General features: G+C 41.2%; 2 protein-coding genes across 2 annotated transcripts; both read left to right on the forward strand.

Annotated features, from left to right (window-relative positions):
• The first annotated feature begins 398 nt into the window (after positions 1–398).
• On the forward strand, positions 399–3,200 carry LOC140932136 (sacsin-like). Its single transcript, XM_073381784.1, has 4 exons — positions 399–545; positions 947–1,094; positions 2,658–3,082; positions 3,180–3,200. Exons 1-4 carry the CDS (start codon positions 399–401, stop codon positions 3,198–3,200), a joined length of 741 nt encoding a protein of 246 aa, XP_073237885.1.
• Positions 3,148–18,440, forward strand: LOC140930896 (sacsin-like). The gene is made up of 5 exons (XM_073380615.1): positions 3,148–3,639; positions 4,119–4,690; positions 5,419–16,514; positions 16,999–17,281; positions 18,299–18,440. The coding sequence occupies exons 1-4, from the start codon at positions 3,326–3,328 to the stop codon at positions 17,278–17,280; spliced, it is 12,264 nt and encodes a 4,087-aa protein (XP_073236716.1). The 5' UTR covers positions 3,148–3,325; the 3' UTR covers position 17,281; positions 18,299–18,440.
• The last annotated feature ends 1,222 nt before the right edge of the window (positions 18,441–19,662 follow it).

The raw sequence follows: 19,662 nt of genomic DNA on the forward strand, positions 1-19,662 counted from the left end.
AAAATACAACTAAGGAAATTAACGTGGTTACTAGCAAGAAGGTTCGCAATATACTTATTCAAAGGAAATTTGTAGAACCGTTGGCTAGCCTTCGACTATGCAGGCAAGGATTGGACAGTTCCAAACTTAGTTCTATTTATATGCTTCCATTTAAAATAACTAAAGAAACAAAATTAAGCATATTTCAATATAAGATTGTTCATAATATTCTTCCACATGGGGTTCTGTTACACAGAATGAAAATCGTAAACTCTCCTCTCTGCATACATTGTGATTCCCTAGAAACGCTCTCCCATATGCTAGTTAACTGTATAGTAATTCAAAAGTTTTGGTTTGAAGTAATTAGCTGGTGGAAAACTCACAGTGGTGAATGTTTGCTATTTGATGACTTAAGTATAATGTATGGCTATAATCCCGAAGATCCTAAAAGGCAAATCCTTAACTATTATATCCTTCTTGGCAAGAGACATATCTTCCTGCAAAGGAGCGAAATTAAACCCCCAAGCTTTGATCACTTTCTTGAATTCGTTAAAGACAAGTTAATTGTACAAAGATCGATTTTTTATTCCAAAGGACAAAAAGCAAAATTTCTTTCACAATGGAAGCCTCTCCTCTCCTTACTGTAAATGATTATAATCTAATCTACGTATGCGTGAAGCAAGCCTGGTTGCAGTGTATGTTGTATTAATCGTTGGAATCTTAATTCTTAATTGTAATTTTTTGTAACCTTAAATTTTGTAGTGAAAGTGTTGTAAGTGATGTAGTGGTAATAAAGATCTCTGTTAATAAAAAAAAAAAAAAAAAAAAAATCTTTCCGTTTGCTTTTTATTTTCCACTGCTTGAAAACATGGTGCAGCAAAACGAACGACTCTATTGCTCTCTCAATTACAGAACTGTTGCTATTTTTAAATCAGCTGTCTAACTGTAAATGAAATATTCTTAACAGGGGCCCGCACTTTATGCTTACAATGACGCCGAGTTTAAGCCCAGTGATTGGAAAGGCATCAGAATGCTTTGTGAGAGCAATAAGCTCAAGGATCCAATGAAAGTGGGTCGTTTTGGCCTGGGCTTTAAGTCGGTTTTCCATGTTACAGGTACGTACGTGTTCACTGAGAAAAATGGGTAGTTATTTCTTTCTTTTAATAAAAAAACTAGCCACCACGAAACATGCATTAATTTCAATTTATACACCAATACATTCTAAAATGGAAAATTCAGAAGCTATAATTAAAGAATAATACAAGAATATTTTCAGCCTAAAATCGGCAGAAAAATAAGAATATTTAGCCTGGCCCAGAAAAACAACAAAATAAAACAAAATAAGAAATAAAAGGGGACCAAGAATTGTTCCCTGAGGTACCCCGCTTTTAAGTGAACAGATTCTAGAAAGAGACAACGATGTGTACGATTTGTCAAATACGATCTAGACCAATCGAGAGCAATTCCTTGTATTCTGTAAAGGTTCATTTTAGGTAAAAGGATATCAGGATCAACAGTGTCAAATGCCTTTTTTAAATCTAAAACAACCCCAGCATTTACATTAACACGATCGATTTTGAAGGCCCAGTTATCAGTAGTTTTAAGGAGATCAGTTACAGTTAAGTGTAAAGAGCGAAAGCCCGATTGATGTGTAGAAATGATATCTTCATTGCTCAAAAAATTATACGATTGGTCATAAACAACCCTTTCGAAGACTTTAGCTATAACGGAAATGACTGAAATAGGTCGATAATCAGATGCCTCACCTTGTCTAAACAACGGAGTAACCCTAGCACATTTCCAATCGTCAGAAAATGTACCATAGAGCAAAGATTTATTAAAGAGATCACATAGAGAAACTCAGGGGCACCCAACGAGAATATAGTTCAAAAGCACTTAAACATAGCATTATTGAACGTATTTTAGTATATAACGGTAGATATAGGCATATTTTTATCCCCGAAAACTTTTTCATCTGTTCTGATTTCCTAGCTGAAAGTTTAGTGACCCGAAAGTTATAGGGATCAAAACTTACCGTTTCGAAAATTTCAGCCAGAAAAAAGGCTCCCGAAAATTCTAGGTGACCTTTTTAGGGTAAAAATCCGATAAAAATGGGCAATTATACCATTTTTGAGATGTTCGAAAATCGTAGGAGAGGCAGGCAAGCAAGAAATTTTACAACAAATGTTCCGAAAATTCTAGATCTCAAATCGTCTTCCGAACAGATATTTTCCGAAAATTGACGTTGGCTGCCCCTGGAAACTGAAATCAGATCGGCACATTCACGTATTATTTTAGCAGAGATATTATCAAGACCTGTCGCTTTGGATCTACATAGTTTGTAAACAGTACTACTGCTTGTAGAAGAAAAACTGAACTTGTAGTGATTTACATTTAGATTATTGATATAACTTAAATCATTATAATTATCATTTGGTGAAATTTCATTGGCAAGGCGGGGCCCAATTGTTGAAAAATGGTCCTTAAAAGCATTAGAAAGCTCACTAGAATTAGAAATAATGGAACCGTTCAACCGAACAAGTGTAGCACATGCAAGGCAAATGACAACAGCGTTTAATACTGATTAAAGTAGGTTCACTTTTTTAATGTTGTGCAAACTCAAGTAACTATACTTCATCTCTAGTTGATACTCATATCACATTCTTACTTAATCACAGATCTACCAAGCATCATGAGCACCTCGCAGATCGGCGTTATTGATCCACACGAGAAATGCTTTGGAGAAAGACGAACTGGATACAGCTGGGACATAAGGAATGGCCGTGACGTCATGAACGCCATACCAGACCAGTTTGCTCCTTACAGGGGAGTATTTGACTTACCAGAGGACATTTTCACCAGAGGCTCATACACGGGTACTCTTTTCCGCTTTCCACTACGAACTGAGCCGTCCAAGTTATCAGAGACTTTGTATTCTGCCGAAAAGGTTAACGATTTGTTCAATGGCTTCATGGCTGATGCCCACTTGGTTCTACTGTTCATGCAACATCTTGAGAGTATTGAACTGTACACTCGTGACGAGTTAGAAAGCAAACCAAGAAGAATTTTTCAAGTCAGAATATCCGAGGCAAGCCTTGCGTTGGTACGAGAAAGGAGAAGGAGGTTTCAAGAAACAGTCGCTAGTGGTCAGCTTTTGCCCCACTCAGCCCACGTCACTTATCCAATTACGATTGAGGCAGTACAATATCACCAAGGGGTAGAAGCAGGCAAATGCAGTCATTCCTTCCTTGTAACCAACTACCTTTGTGGCGGAGGGTTATCGTCTGAATTTCAAGCGCTAGTTGTGGATCCAAGTCTCAGCTACTTACCCTTAGTTGGCATTGCCATGGCGTTGCCCTCAAGCCCCCAGGATTCCGTCCCAGAAATTCAAGGTCACGTGTTTTGTGTCTTGCCGTTACCGGTGCAAAAGACCAGTCTGACAGGTTTGCCGGTTCATTTGAATGGCTTTTTCGCCCTGACTCAGAATAGAGGTCATATCAAGTTTCCAACCGCAGAACAGGAAGGTCACCCTTTAACTGATAAATCCTTAAAATGGAATAAGTGTCTTTTAGAGGAGGCCATACCCCAAGCCTATGCCACGATGATTTTAGAAGCCATCAACGACAAGAGCTTCAAAGTGCAAGCAGCGACCGTTTACCAGTAAGTGACAATTGTAAGAAACTGGAAAGCTGGGAAGTATATTCTGCGAACATAATTCCCCCTGATTGCTTTCCTTTTGCAGTAGCCTCTTCTGTTTGTAACGTGTAAATGGAAACACCCATTTTATAAGACAAACATGATGAGACGTCAGCACATCATCCATGAAATTGTATTCTATATAACATGGAAAAGCAATTTCTCCCCGACCTCTAAGGACTCGTAAGCTAAGATTTTAATATTATCACTACAATTGTCAAAAAAAGTCCAGATATCTTAAACAATTATCGAAGAGCTTTGGCCATATATTCCCTGCGATCCTAGTGATCATATGGACACCAGCCTTAAGGAGAGCAATTGAAGCGACATTCATTATGCTGCCTCCAAAGAAATGGAATTGGCCTTTATCATTGCTCTTATAACCTCAACGGCTTTGATTTATCATTCATTTGAACTATGACGACTCATTTGCTTTGTTACAGAGCGTGGCCAGAGATCACACGAGTAAACCAAAAATGGAAGAGCGTTGTTGAATCATTGTTTGACATCCTGTCTGACGAGGAAATTGTCTACAGCGAAGTCAATCAGGGGCAATGGCTTCTTGTTGAAGGTGCAATTTTCAACCAGGTAACTGAAAGACATCTTAAAGAGCTACTTGAAAGTGTCTTGATTGTAGCAAATGTCCCAGTTGTCTCTGTACCCAGCCACGTGATGGATGCCATCAGGTCTTTTACTGATGCCAAGAATATCACCGCTGGTGTCACGAGAAAAGAATTGAAGAAATCTGCAGCTTGTTATAAAAACCTTACGAGGCATGAAAAGCTGCAGCTTCTTCAGTTCTGTTTACAAGATCACCAATATGAAGACCTTTGCGGCCTGCAGCTCTTACCTCTCTCCAATGGCACATTTACCACCTTTTCAGCCCTTGCCCACGAAATCTACATCAGCTCCCTTGAGCATTCTCAAGATCTTCTACCTGGCCTAGAGCACCGCTTCTTGGATCAAAAGTTGGATTCGGACATCCTTCAAAAGCTGAATTACGCAGCCAGACAAGGTAACACTGCTTGGAGACTCTTCTTTGTTGGCGACACCTAAGTATAACCTTTCCATTTAATGAGGGAAAATTTTTCACGATTTATCATTAGTGCTAAATTTCATGCCCTCGTCATCAGTCCCGCCTGACGAAATTCTTGGCACTAATTTTCTGGTTTTGAATAGGATTTAAGAATACTTAGGCCCGTTTCAAACTTCATGCTACTGCCGTGCCGAACTCAATTGATCGAAGTAATTCGACTTTAGCATGGCAGTAGCGCGACGTTTGAAACCAAGTCGTGCTACTGCCGTGTAGCACGGCAACCTTTGCCGTGCTACACGGTAATAGCTCGACTTGGTTTCAAACGACGTGCTACCGCTGTGCAGAACTCAGTTGATTAATTATAAATACATTAGAATACATTAAATAGTTTGCCAAACCGTTTCTTTATTTTTGTGTTTTGTTTTCGGCAACAGCCGTTCTATTCGACTGAATTAAATTCGACGGCTGAAACAAAGTCGTGCTAGTGTCTTGCTGCGATCGAGCTACAGTCGAGCCAGCTTAGCACGGCAGCAGCATGACGTTTGAAACAGGCCTTAGTTATCCCTTTGCTAATATCCTTCCTTTAAAAAATTCAGAAGCAATGTTTTGTTAAAAACTGTCTTACTTCAAGAGGAGTACCTGAAAACAGTAGACAATTTTAACAGCGACAGGAGCCCCCTCTTTACGCTGATGATTTACTTTCATAGAAAGCACCCAGCTACGACTTCTATCCGAGAACGAAGTGGTAGTTCTTCTTAAAGAATCCCTCCCTTCCGACTGGAGTCAAGGAAAAACTGTTTTGTGGTACCCAGAAGACAAAAAGCACAACCATCCCTCAAGAAACTGGATCGAGCTCATTTGGAGATACGTTCGCGACCATTTCCCTACAAGAGAGAGGCTGCACCGACTTCAGAACTTTTCCTTAATTCCAGTCAGCATTGAACAGACGGTTGTTACTTTGAAGCCACTTGCTCAGCCTTCCACAGTCGTAATTAGAAGCCTTGGTGAGGACATCATTGATGATACCCTGATACATGTCTTGACAAAGATGGGCGGGGTTGTTTTGACTGATTGTCCGGACTTTATACTTGATCACCCCTCTGTCGTGGATACCTTTGTGCATCGTCCTAATGTCCAAGGCATTTTCAAAACAATAGTGAAGTTAGCGTCCATGTTCACCATTAAAAAGTTGTCCGAAGTCGTGAGAGGGCTTTCTCCCGGAGAGAAGCGAAATTTGAGATCATTCCTTGCTAATGTCAAACCAGTGCAACTAGGAAAAAAAGAGAGAGATCTCATGTGCTCTCTTCCGATTTTTGAGACGTTCTCCAAAAGGTTTGTGTCCAGAAATGAAGGTCTGTCAGCAGCGCTTATCGAATCTCTTCCCATTCAACCACGCCGAGAACTCATTGACATTTCTGAAGAAGAATCTAGGAGTTTAGCTCTTCTTCTTAAAGTCCGGATTCTTAAACCCACAGAAGTGCTTTGCGAAATAGTATTTCCTGACATCCAAAGCGGCAAGTATGATGGAGGGCAGATTGATAAGTTAATGCCCTATGTGCTCACGAATTTTGCACATGTCATTCGTTCTGATGCTCACTTCAAGCGGAATATACAAGCGTTACCATTTTTGCCAAAGGCAAATCAGGGCAAACGAGTGAAAGGGTCGGATGTCTTTGATCCCAGAAATGAGAATCTTAGGAAATTATTTGCCAAGGAAGATGTTTTTCCCGTCGGCCAGTTGTACAAGGACTCCATCGTCCTAAATGTTTTGGAAGAAGTTGGAATGAAAACCGAATCTGACGTCACTGCCAAAGACCTTCTGCGTAGCGCTAATAACGTTATGGTGCTTTCAGACCCTTCGAAAGCAAGAGAGAAGTCTCATGCAATTTGGCAACATCTTGAACGTCATCCGCAAAAACTTAAGAGCACAATTCATGGGCAAGAGCTGGGATCGCTACTGATGAAAATCCAGTGGGTGCCAAACTTGAGCCAGAAAACATCAAACTTCCCACCTTCACTCCCATGGTTTGAGATAGGCGAAGAAGGAGGGAGACACTTTTTCAAGCCGCCTGAACTGAAGAGCCAGCTGGTTATCAATCTCATCGGATCTGTAAAACCTGTCGTCGCCTTTAAGCCGTCGAGTGAAATTGCTGGTCATTTTGGCTGGCTTAAGAAACCAGAAGTCTTGGACGTTGCTAAGCATTTGCAGAATGTAGTTAGGCGTTACACGGGTGATGAGAAGGCATACTACATGGTTTTGGTAAATGACATCTATGAGTTTTTGAGCTGTGCAGACTATGCTGAGGTCACAGAGGTGCTAAGCAACTCGCATTTCCGCTGGGTATGGAATGGAGATGGCTTTTCCTCGCCAAGCCACGTGCTTTTTAGTAAGCCAGCAATTGACTTAACACCCTTCATTCGCCCTCTCCCCTCGGAGATGATGAAACACTCCCGGTTGTTCACCCTTTTTGGCATGAGGACGAACAGCGATCCATCTCTTTTAGTGAAAGTACTTGGCTTGATTAAAGAAAAGTATGACGGTCAAAATTCTCCTGTTATTAGCGCCACGGAAGTACGACACGATCTCCAGTTATCAGTTGATATTTTGAACGAACTGGCAAGTGATGAACTATCACCAGAGCTCCAAACAGAGATCCTTCTACCTGTCCGTGTCGATGCCAACTTGTACGTCCGGCTTGAACCAGTCAAGCACTGCATGTATACTGAACAAAAAGAATGGATGCAGAGTGAAAGCGAAGACGGAGAGCAAAAATACTATTACGTGCATCATAATGTACCTAACAACACTGCCGTACGTCTGGGTGTTCCATCGTTAACACATCGAATGTTAGACCCAGATGAGCTTTCCATCGGAGAAGAGTTTGGGCAGGAGGAGAAGCTTACCACTCGATTAAACCGACTTTTAGAAGACTACAAAGATGGCCTTGCAGTGCTAAAAGAGCTGGTACAAAACGCAGATGATGCTGGTGCCACTGAGGTTAAATTCCTGTACGATGAAAGAACCAACGAGGATGCCATGACCTGTCTCATTGACGATGGAATGAAAAAATGTCAAGGTGCTGCCCTCTGGGTGTACAACGATGCAACTTTCAAAAGTGAGGACTTTGTTAACATCACAAAACTTAATGAAGCAACCAAAGTGCATGACACCGCTAAGATTGGTAGGTTCGGACTTGGCTTCAATGCAGTGTACAACCTCACAGATGTGCCGATGTTTGTAAGTAAGAACTATTTCGTCATACTTGATCCTAACACATCTCACCTGGGAACTGCGATCAATAACAGAAAGCCAGGTATGAAGATTGATCTCAACAAAGATGTCAGAAAATTGCAGACCTTTAGAAATCAGTTCAAACCATTCAATGGCGTATTTGGCTGTGATTTACGTCTTGACAAAGACGACTACTCGTACAATGGTACGCTGTTTAGATTTCCGTTGAGGACAAGAGAACAAGCAGCAGTCAGTGAGATCAGAGACAAGTGTTACGACGACCACGAAATGAGGAAACTGTTAGAAATGTTTATTGAGAAAGCAAACACGGTTCTTCTTTTTACGCAAAACGTATTCCGTGTTGGAATGTACTTTTTACCAAAATCTTCAGGGCAGAATCTACAACCGTTGCTAATGTTTCAGGTAAACAAATCACTTGTCCAAGGAGGAGTACTGAGAGAATTGTCATTCCCTATCACACTACCAGACACTTCGCACAAACTGAGTGCAGAACAGAAGAAGTTGATGGTACAGTCTAATTTTCTTCAAGCATCATCCAAAGTTAAAAGACTTTCCAACAGTAGAAGAGTCAAACCAAGTGAATTCCCTGAATCATCCATTGTCGTTGATGTGGAATGCGTTTTAACTAAGTTTGGAGGTAGCTTTTTTCAAAAAAAGAAGCCCCCTGGAAAAAAACGAGAAAGCTGGTTGATCGTATCCTCGATGGGATGTGGAGAGTCAATGGAGTTTTCTGAAAGCGATCCTAGTCTTCTTCCGTCCGGAGGCGTAGCTGTTAAGTTATTTAGTCAGGACTGCAACACCTTTTTGCCCATACCAGCAAAGGTTGGCACGGTTTTTTGCTATCTTCCACTCCCGATTCACAGTGGTCTGCCAGTTTGCATAAATGGTGCATTTGCAGTAGATTCTAACAGGCGTCGTTTGCAGGGCAAACTTGAAGACGACAAGACATGCTATGGCGAGGAATGGAATAATGTTCTAATGACTGATTCCATATCTACTGCTTATCTGTGCCTCCTTGAGGACCTTAAGAAAATTCTCCCTGAAGACGGATCTTATGTTTTCCATTTACTTTGGCCGAGGGTTTTTAAGGTAAGCGAACAATGCCGTTCTATTACAAAGTCATTTTACAAGCAAATTGCTTATGGATCTCATGCTCTGTTTTCCGATGGAAAAAAATGGGTTGACATTACTCAAGTGGTTTTTCTCCATCCCGACCTTCGCGTGGATCCTGAAATTGGAGAAGTTTCATTAGCTGTGTTTCGTAACTTCACGAAAGGAAATGATGTGGTGATTGACTTACCACCCGAAGTGTTCCAGTCGTTTGAGTGCTGTGGTTTGCTAAATGTGATCAAAAGTAAAATATACGACAAGTTTCGATTTTTCCGTGATGTTTTCTTTCCAAACATTTCAAGTGTTACTTCCAACCAGCGGGATGTTCTTGTGCTATATGCACTAAATCAAAACAACGATGAATTGGAAGAATTGATAAAAAACAACGCCTGCATTCCAGCTTCACCTGATGGAAAGGTGCTTAAGCGGCCGAGTCAGTTAGTGAATCCCAACAAAGAAGCTTCCTCGTTGTTTTTCCCAGTCGATGGTAGGTTTCCCTTTGGCGACAAGAGTACATTTCGCAACCCACAAGTGCTTGCCAAACTAGAGGTACTTGGAATGAACTCACAGGATCTTCCTTGGGAGGATATTGCAGAAAGAGCAGAGAGTGTCCAACGAGTTAATTCAGTGGACAGTAAGGCGGCAGTTAAGCGTGCTAAGTTTTTGATAGAATTCGTTCAAAAGAAGTTGAAGTTGAAAGATAAAGGCCCCTCGGAAGGCGTCATTTCTCGCATTGTCAAGGCTGAGTTTCTCCCAGTATTAGAGAGACCGAAATCATTTCCCCTTCGCTGGAAAAGCGAAGAATATCAAACATCTCGAAGGTTTCTGGCAGCCCCAAAGGACGTCTTTCTTCCTTCCAACAAATACATGGTTTGTTGTACAGAGTTAGTTGTCGACCTAGACATCCCCAAGAAGGTAACAGAATTGCTAAAGTTACATCAAAAAAGAGTTACTACAGAGCACGTGATGAAACAACTGAGCGAAGCCATTTCCGCCAGAATTGAAACACTGGATCGTAAAAGATTAGACGAAGTGAGCCGCGTTTGTGCAGAAGCTTATTCTTTTCTACAAGAAAATATTACCAACTGTACGTCTGCCGTTGAGGAATTCCTGTCTACGAAACCGTTCATCTTAGTTGAAAGGCGCTTTCTCTTCGCAAATGAGGTCGCTTTTGAGGTTAAAACCGAATGTTCCCCTTACCTTCATAGACTTCCAGAAAATTTATCCGATTCTTACGCCAAGCTCCTGAGATTCAGTGGTGTTAGAAAGCAATTCGAAGCGAAGGATTACATTTCAAGTCTTCAAAGAATAACGCAAAAGTTTGCAGAGACAAAACTTGATGAGCACACCTTGCAAGTGGCAGTCAATATGGCTATCGATCTTGGGGACACTGTGAAACATTGTAATGAAGAATGGTATTCCGAGGAGCAAAGCTCGAATTATATTTATCTTCCTGATTCTGGTGGGAGAATGCTTGCAGTAGCTGACCTTTGCTACAAGGATTGTCCGTGGATGCCTGATGATCCAGAGGAACAGTTCATTCATGAAAAAATTCCCTGGTCGACCTGTGAACAACTGGGAGTTAAAACACGCCGAGAAGGGGCCTTGCAACAACACGATATTGGGTTTCCTTTTGGGCAAAAGGAAGAGCTCACAAATCGATTGAAACGGATTTTGACGGGCTACCCTGGTGAGAAAGAAATTTTAAAAGAGCTTCTTCAAAATGCAGATGATGCTCAAGCAACCGAAATTTTCTTTATCAAAGATCCTAGACATCATCCTGATAAAAGAGTGTTCCAAGACAGCTGGAAGCCTCTGCAAGGTCCTGCACTTTGTGTGTATAACAACAGACCATTTACCAATGCGGATATTGAGGGAATTTGTAACCTCGGAAAGGGCAGCAAAGGAGAAGATCCAAACAAGACTGGTCAATATGGAGTAGGATTTAATGCTGTGTACCACTTGACTGATGTGCCGTCATTCAGGTCGAAGGGTGAAGAAATTGGAGATGTTTTCTGCGTGTCTGACCCTCACTGCAAGTACGTTCCGTGTGCAAGTGATGCAAAACCGGGAAGAATGTACAAAGACATCGATAAGTTGAAGAAAAAGTTTCCAGATGTTTTTCCCTGTTATCTTGAAGAATTGTTTCCCATAAAGAATGCAACCATGTTTCGATTTCCGCTGAAGTCCCAGGAAATGGCTGAAGAATCCAAAATATCAAAGAAACCTGTTTCCGTGCATCAACTCGATGGAATGGTGAAAGATCTGAAGATGGAGTTGTTTGATGTTCTTCTGTTCGTTAACAATGTGAGGAAGATTAGCATTGCAGGGATAGACAAAAGTGAAAAACTGGCAGATATCTACTCCGTTGAAGTTGTTATGACTGAAGAAGATGAGAGGATAAGGCAGCGTTTCGCTGATTATATGAAGCAAGTTGGAAAGCAAGCCAAACAGGAAGATTTCCTCCCTACAAGTATAAAACCGAAAAAGTGCATTTATACCATGACACTTCGTGACAGCGTTGGTGAGGAGGAGACTTGGTTGATTGTTCAACAGGTCGGCTTTGATAAGCCTGTACAAAAGAGTATCGATGACGCCTTCAGAGACGAAGACCTTGGGATGCTTCCTCGGGGTGGTGTGGCTTGCCTCTTAAGCAGCAGCAGGTCAGCAGGGCAACGAAACGGTAGAGAAGGTAAAGCGTACTGCTTTCTTCCACTACCCTTCAAAACCGATTTACCTGTTTATATCAATGGTCACTTTGCGTTAGACCACGAGGCCAGACGAAATTTGTGGCGGGATGAGGCTGGTGGCTATCGAAGTGACTGGAATAAAGCCCTGCTACGTGATGTCATCACCTCCTGCTACCTCACCCTCCTGGACAAGGTGCGTGGGTACATTCAGCTGCCAGTTGGGCAGGGTATTGCAGGTCAGAATTCCACCTTGAGCAAAAATGAAATCATGAAGATGTTAACTTTCTATGAAGGACTGTTTCCTAGGTATCCTTTTGAAGATTCACACTGGAAGTTATTAACTGATTCCGTTTACCAGGAAATGAGCCAGAAGGAAATGCACCTTATTCCAGTAGTGAGATGCCCGACGACTATTCCAGGTCTGCATGCCAAGAATTTCAAAGGATCTGCCAGGGTCCAAGTCACATGGTTTCCACCGCAAGGCACTGGAAAGAGGCAAACATACTTCAACAATCTCGAGATAAAGGGCTATTTTTCTTATGTTCCGCCAAAGCCAGATATTGCTAAGGAGGAGAGAATAAAGAAAGAAGAAATCCGCATTAAACAAAAGCACAGATTCGAAGACATGTTGCTGGAAACTGGTTTTAACTTGGTAGCATTATCAGTTGACGTCTTTGATTCATTGATAGAGGCAGGAGTAGAGGTGTTCTGCGTTTCGCCTTTGGCTGTGATGGACTTTTACAAGTCCTTTAATGATAGTAACCCGTTGTGCAGTATTGGTGATGTTCCATGTCGCGTCGACAAGAGTCCATTCAGAGACGTAAGAGAGGTTATTCGCATTCTGAGGTACTGCAAAGACGATGGCCAATTTCTGGAGAATCTCGAGGGTCTTCCATTGCTCCTTACACAAGATAACTATTTGCGTGTCTTTAGTAAGAGCGACCCTCGATGTCTGAGTCATTACTGGGATATTTTACCACAATCGCCTGCCCTGTTTGTGCACAAAGAGGCTCTCAGCGGCGTTTTTAACATAGCTGATACAAAAAAGACATCCGTTTTCCGATCTTTGGATGTAGAACTCTTCTCCTCTCAACTGCACTTAACTCTTCCTGAATGTTTTTGTAGCGAGGATTGCTACATGAAGTGGTATCCTGAAGACGACCCACAGTCCACGGCTTTACCGAACCGTCGTTGGATTTTCAGGGTTTGGCATTTCTTTGAGAAGTTTGTCAGCGAAAAACTGAAAGACCTAAGCCCGGAAGAAATGAAAGATTTGACCGAGGAAAAGAAAATTTCCTTTGTTCGTGGCCTACTCGTCCCAGCATTGGCTACATGGTGCATTCTTCCAGCAACAGGAGTGAGCCGGTGCAACAGGAGAGAGATACCAAGCCCTTTGAATACTGTGGGCGACCGAAATACAGTTACAGATCATTTTTTGGTACCTCTGAGTATGGCAGAATCAGTTCTTGACTTTGATGATTGCGGTCAATCAAGCGAGAAGTTGGTCGAGGCCTTAAGATGTTTGGGATTACCAGAGCTCAACTCGCGTATACTGTCAACAGCGTGGATAAATTCAATCTGCCACATCAAACTTGAATCGTACGATCTTGCACGTAATCTTGTAGCGACAATGAAGACACCCCATTCTCTTCTAAAGGCGCTCAGTCAGAAGCTTAAGACTAATCCTTCCTCTCTTGAAGGTAAACTAAAGTACAAAGAAGCTGTTGAAGTTCTGGAGTACTTCGGCCGCAACACCAAGGCCCTCGTACACGACGACAGAAAAATTCTTACGAAGCTTCCTTTTTTTCCAATGGCGGGCGGAAGACTTGGAAAAGTTCTCGAGATGGATGTCTTTGTTTTCCCCGGTGATGTTCCTAAAAACGAGATGGTTGTTGTTGAATGCAAACTTCATTGTTCGTTTGTAGAATCACGCCAAAGTCTTTTCGACTTATATGAATTCCTCAACTTTCACCAAGTATCGCCATCCAATGTTTACCTTAAATTCATTTTAAAATGTTTTCAACATTTTAGATTCGAAGGGAAGCTGGCTCATCTTCGATATCTTCGAACCTTTCTGTCTTCAGTAAGTGCACCAGAAAAGGAAAGCGAGGAACTCGAGAAAAAACAACTTCTGGATTCTTTGAAGATAATTGATATCATTCCAGCTCGAGATGGCACTTGGAAGACAGCATCCAATTTTTACGATCCCCGCAATAGAGTATTTTGTGCAATGTTATCAGAAGACAGTTTTCCACAAGAGCCGTTTAACTCTGATGAATGGCTCACATTTTTCGAGAAGGTAGGCCTCATTAAAGACGTTTCAGGAGACGATTTTGTTAAGTTTGCTAACCAAGTGGCACACGAAGCCGAATCGCAGCAAACAGAGAAAACCTTTCAAAAATCTGATGTTCTGGTGCAGCACCTCTTCTCTCGACCAAATGTGGTTGGCGAAGGTCTTTTAAACCGTGTATGCCATATTCCATTTTTGGCAGCAGATCCTGTTGATGAATCACTGGAAGAGTTGTGCACACCGTTTGGGGCGAGACAAGGCTGGGAAATTCCATTCATTGCATTCAAAGATTCAGTCTTCAAAGAATATGAAAAAATCGTTTGGACGAAGGCGCATTTGCTTCCAGAGTCAGCAGATCCAAGAAATCATCGCTATGAGCTGTCAGTTGGCTGCAATCATCGAAAGGTTGATCCGTACCTTAGGGCATTTCTCACACAGCTTTGTGTTCGGACGAAGCCATCTGTTGGTCTTGTCATTAGTCACTGCCAAACCGTCAGCGCAAGAAAAAATATCACAGCTGACCAGTGCCCTGTGATAACAAGGGTTATGGAGAGGATTTATGCATTTCTGCAAGAAAACGCGATCAAAGACCAGGAAGCCAAAGTGCTGCTCCAACCCACACGGTTTATCCTCGTTGAGGGAGGGAAAACGTTCATTCTTCCCAAGCAAGCGGTCATCGAACTTTACGAATGTCTCGAGATTAAGCCGTTTCTTTACAGAATTCCACCAGTATTTGGAAAGTTCCAGGCTTTGTTTGAGTTTGTTGGCTGCTCACAGACTGTAACCTGTAGTCATTACGCCATGGTGTTGGAGATGATGCATCGAAATTGTAAGGATTCCAAACTGAACCCAAACGAGGTTAAAACATGTACAAAGGCTGTCAAAGGATTCTTCGACCATTTGCAAGATGACTCAGGAGCCGTATCGACTCTCTCTTCATTGTACCTCCCAGCAATGCCGTCCAAATTTTGCCTTTCAAATGTTCAGTTACAAGTCAGCACCATCCCTGTTACTTTGCATCAATCAACGGAGCTTTTGTTTGATGATGACCCATCCTATGGCAATCGAATCAAAAGTCTTAACCAGCTATTTGTGCTTAAACTCAGTCTAATGGACGTACGCCTTAAATCAACCATGGTAAACTTCTCAGATCTAGTGCTAAAGTTACCCTCTGCCGTACAACCCAGGATGCTTTCAGCTGTGGTGAAGGAGAAGATTGAAGATCCCAAACAAACAAAAATAGTCAAAAGCGGAGCAGTCAGCACAGTTAAACAGCAGATTTCTTCCATCCCTTTTGTTCGGGGAGTTGCAAGAATTATACGGCACGTCAACTACCAGAACAAAGATTTTGACGAAAGAGTCATTGAAGGCATTGAAAAAGGTCTCCGTAGCATCGAGTTGTTTGCTGTTGAAGGTCTTAGGACCTCCCTCTTTCTCAATGAAGTTAAGGTTCCAGGAAGTGAAGCTGATGTTCCATACTTTGTAGAGAGGCGGAAGCAATCTGGAGTGGGCATATGCAGAGTATACATCGATGCGTCGTCTGAAATGAATGAAACTATTTCAACCATATCGGACGTAATTGAGGAAATGTATGGAGAGTTTCTTCAAAGGAAGGCGTATCTCATTGGTGAGATACTTCGTTGCCTGCCTTCGAGTATATGGCCACTGTTAGATAGAAGGAGAATTCGTAAAGATGACAGCTATACAACGGCAGATTTTGATATCTATCCAGAGCCCGGTTCATTGATTCCAATTGAAGACCACCATCTGCTAAAAGACGCTTTCGAAGAATTTGAACCCGGAGAGTACGTTGGTTATCAGCTACACGACCCAAGTCTAGTCCAGAGGGAAGGCACTCCAATATACATCTACGCTATAATAGTCGAGGAGATTAACAGTGAAGATACTGTTATCTTGACAAAGGCGTACCGAATCAACATTGGACACGACAAAGAACCAGTTGAGGTCAGTGCTGCTAAGCTGTATAAATTTCACCGCTTGTTAGAGATATTTGAGGAACAGGACGAGGATATTGAAAAAGTGCTTAAAGAGATCTCAGACAACCTCCAGGACGCATGGGAAATGCCAGAGGACGAGAGAACCCAAATTGTCAAGCGTCTATTCATGCGTTGGTTTCCAAGAGAGGATGCTTTGCAGCATTTAAAGAATGAAGTTTCTCGGCTCGGTGGCTGTTACGATGACTTGTATCCTTTATGGGAAGAGCTTGCAAAAGAACATGGTTCACGGCGGGAAACTTATAAAGGACGCTTTCGCGATCGTTATGGGTCATCGGATCATAGGCGGTGGCAAAATGTTCCCCCAAGTTTCTGCGAAAAAAATCCTCAACCTGGAGAGGCCAAGCGTTGGCTGAGACAAGCTGAAGCTGACCTTGAGTCTTGCGGTAGAGAGAAAGCTTTTACCACAGACTCATTTGAGTGGATTTGCTTTAAATGCCACCAGGTATTTAGTGTGCATTTCTTTATTTTTTTAATTTGTTTTTGTTGCGTTTGTTGTTTTCATAAAAACAAAATACTTATATCTGGGAATTACAGATAAGCGTAATTAATGGACAAAATAAGTTTAGCTTGGAGTGGAAAGTCTATCAGTTTCCTGTTACTAATCTTCATTTGCTGAACCGAGTTAATTTAGTGTTCTGTAGCTAGGTGCCTAAAGTTTAACGCTTGGTTTGTATGTGTCATAAGTTAATTAATTTCTGTTTCGCAATTTCACTTTGCTAGCACTGCCAGTAGACTTGTTTAGGGATGAAGGGATCTATGTTTACGCTTTGTTTGTTCTATTTTTAGCTTGCAGTTAAAAATGGAATCGCTAAATCTGTTTCGTTTTAGTCCAAACTTGAGTTATTGAATTACAAAGAGAATGGCCGTTTTTGATCTGTTCTCACTTCACAGAGCTTAACCATTTCAAGCTGTTTTATTCTTTCCAGGCAGCCGAAAAGGCCCTGAAGGCTGTGCAATACAACGTGGACGCAAACCAGAAGACAAGTGACCACAATTTGTATCACAATTGTTCTGGTTTTGGTGATGCTGTGTTAAGCGATCTAGCAGTCCAGCTTGAACTTCTTGTGATTAATTCAGCTCACATGCGTTATCCTGACACTATGTCCTACCCCAAGATACCCCATGACGTATACACAGCAGCGCAGGCGGAGGAAGCCTTTAGAATAGCGACAAAGATTCTGGAGAGGGTTCGAGTGAAACTGAATTAAGGTGGGGCTTAACGATACTCCCACTGGTTTAAAGGTTTGAAAGGTTTTAAGGCTTCTTTATAGTGGAAAGTGCAGCTATTTTACAGAAACTAGTCAAATACTTAGAAACAAATATCAGTATTCCAAACACAACATAACAGGGTTGAAAACCCCAACTGGCAGGAGGCATCAAGTTGGCTATTTACAAGCGTGGCGGAGGATTTGAACTTGGGACGACTGAGGACAAATCCCGTAAGTGGCCATGAGAGAGCAGGACACACACCCGAGACCGCCGGATTGCGAGTCCTACGCGATGACCACTCGGCCACGCTGCCTTCTATTTCTTTCATTTGAGTTTTATCAACATAAGTAAAAAGTAAGAATGACTTTTACTTAGGACATTGGGCTACCATCGATCAATCAATCTTGAGAGGAAAAAGCTATTCGTTCAGTAGTTTAACGCCTTTACTCACGAAAGTGGTTTCGAATTACATGAACCTCAGTTTCAGTTTCGGGATAAATAACGGAAAACTACTAAAATTTTGGCTAGCAATATCAATTATACTATTCCAATACCTTAACACGTTGATATAATTATGTTGTCCAAAATCGTTACGCTACAGTGTTGAAAATTTAGCGTCGTGCAAATATTTCAGTTCCAGGCTTTAAAATCTATGTGGCACAAACTCTTGGTTTAAAAATGTGCTGGTTGTAGCTGTTGAAACGCCATCGCGTGGTTACACGTAAAGTCAATATTGGAGTCACTATTGATGCTGGGGATGAAACAAGTGTTTATTTTTCAGCCCAATATAATGTTTTTGGGCAAAATGTGAGTGTGCATTAAGTTTAATTTTATTTAGAGTGACATGCTCGTTGGCGAGATGATAATTGAGAATTTCACGAGTTTTGCCAGGGAAGGAACAGGCAAGCACAAAACTAGAAGAGCTGAGAACCAAAACGTATCTTATAAAGTGATGAAGAAATGAGGTTGGTTGGCTAAATTTTACTTTTCCCTTTTTTCTTCTGTCATGTTATGCAGGCGAATAATCAAGCTACTTTTGAGAAGCTATTCCAGTCTGCAAATTCCAGAAGACTCAAATTTAGAAGAGGTCCAGTATAGACGTGTGTATCAAAAGATTGTGGTGCCACTCGCGATCGAAGATTATTCGACACAATCTTTGACTAGCTTTATTTATTACTTACTCCATAATTTTTCTACGATATTACTGAAGTATCTAGTCAAACGCATTGTTTATTGTTTTATTGATTTTGAAGCATTTTGCTGCGTGTTTGTGTTTGTAGCTTTGTGAATCATGTAGAAACACCATTGGGTTTTTTTGTTAGTGTTTAACTGTCAAAGCTTAATGTCAACGCTATTTTTTATTTTAGTTTTATATTTGTATTTCTTTGCATGAAAAAAAAAATAGCTTTAAATTAGTTCAATTGGCAATCATGTAAGAAACATAAAAGCCAGCTTTTACAAAAAACTTTGACTCTTGCGAAATGACAAGTTGTTCAGTACTAGAATAACTTTCTCGTCGAAATTTTCACCTTTAACGTTTTTCTTTTTTAAAAGTACCAATGCAACACACCCTGCTTCTTTACAAATTAGCAGGTTTTAAAGCTTTTTTTATTTAGGGACTACAAAATGTTAACTATTTAGACAAAATAGCACATTAGTAGCGCTGGTATCGAATGAGTTCTTGGTACATGGGACGTACATGACCTGGTTAATGCAAAAGTTACGGGATGCAAAAAGTAAACACCATCAGAGATGAGAAGAGCATTAGAAAAGTAGCTTGAAACCAGTTTTGACACCCTTGACCTAAGATGGGTGTCGACTGTGGGCAAAATTATCAGGGTTTGTATATGTCGGAAAAGTTCTGATTTTTTTTTAAAATTATTCATGTTACATTTTCTCCGTTTTTGATATACTAATTAGACACCCCTTTTTATTGCTCTTTTCATCTCTAGTGCTTTTAGGGATATATTCCATATTTTACCGTGGAATCACTCACGTGATTCGTTTTGCAGTTGGAATCTGGAATTTTTTGTTTTCTAGTGAGATCTAAATTAAGCGTGACTTTGTTATCGTAAAACATGTAGTTAATTAATCGCGCCAGTGCCGTCGATGTTTCAGAACCAAACCGTTGATAACTTTCATAATTTCTGTCCATGGTTTTCGCTTAGTTTCTTGTTTACGAGTAATAACTAAGATAAAGGAAAGTTATTAATTTCGGGGCGCTATTAAGGGGGTATCTTTTCCACAGATGGTCGCCACTTTGGTGATACATGATAGACTTGCATCAACATTTAACATTTCCTTAGGGGATTTTTGCAGTAATCGTATTTTATAAATTAGATTAGTATTACGTTAAGTACATGTGCGGAGTAGGAGTAAAC

This window comes from Porites lutea, chromosome 3 (assembly GCF_958299795.1).
Source record: "Porites lutea chromosome 3, jaPorLute2.1, whole genome shotgun sequence".
In the NCBI taxonomy this organism is placed as follows: domain Eukaryota; kingdom Metazoa; phylum Cnidaria; class Anthozoa; order Scleractinia; family Poritidae; genus Porites; species Porites lutea.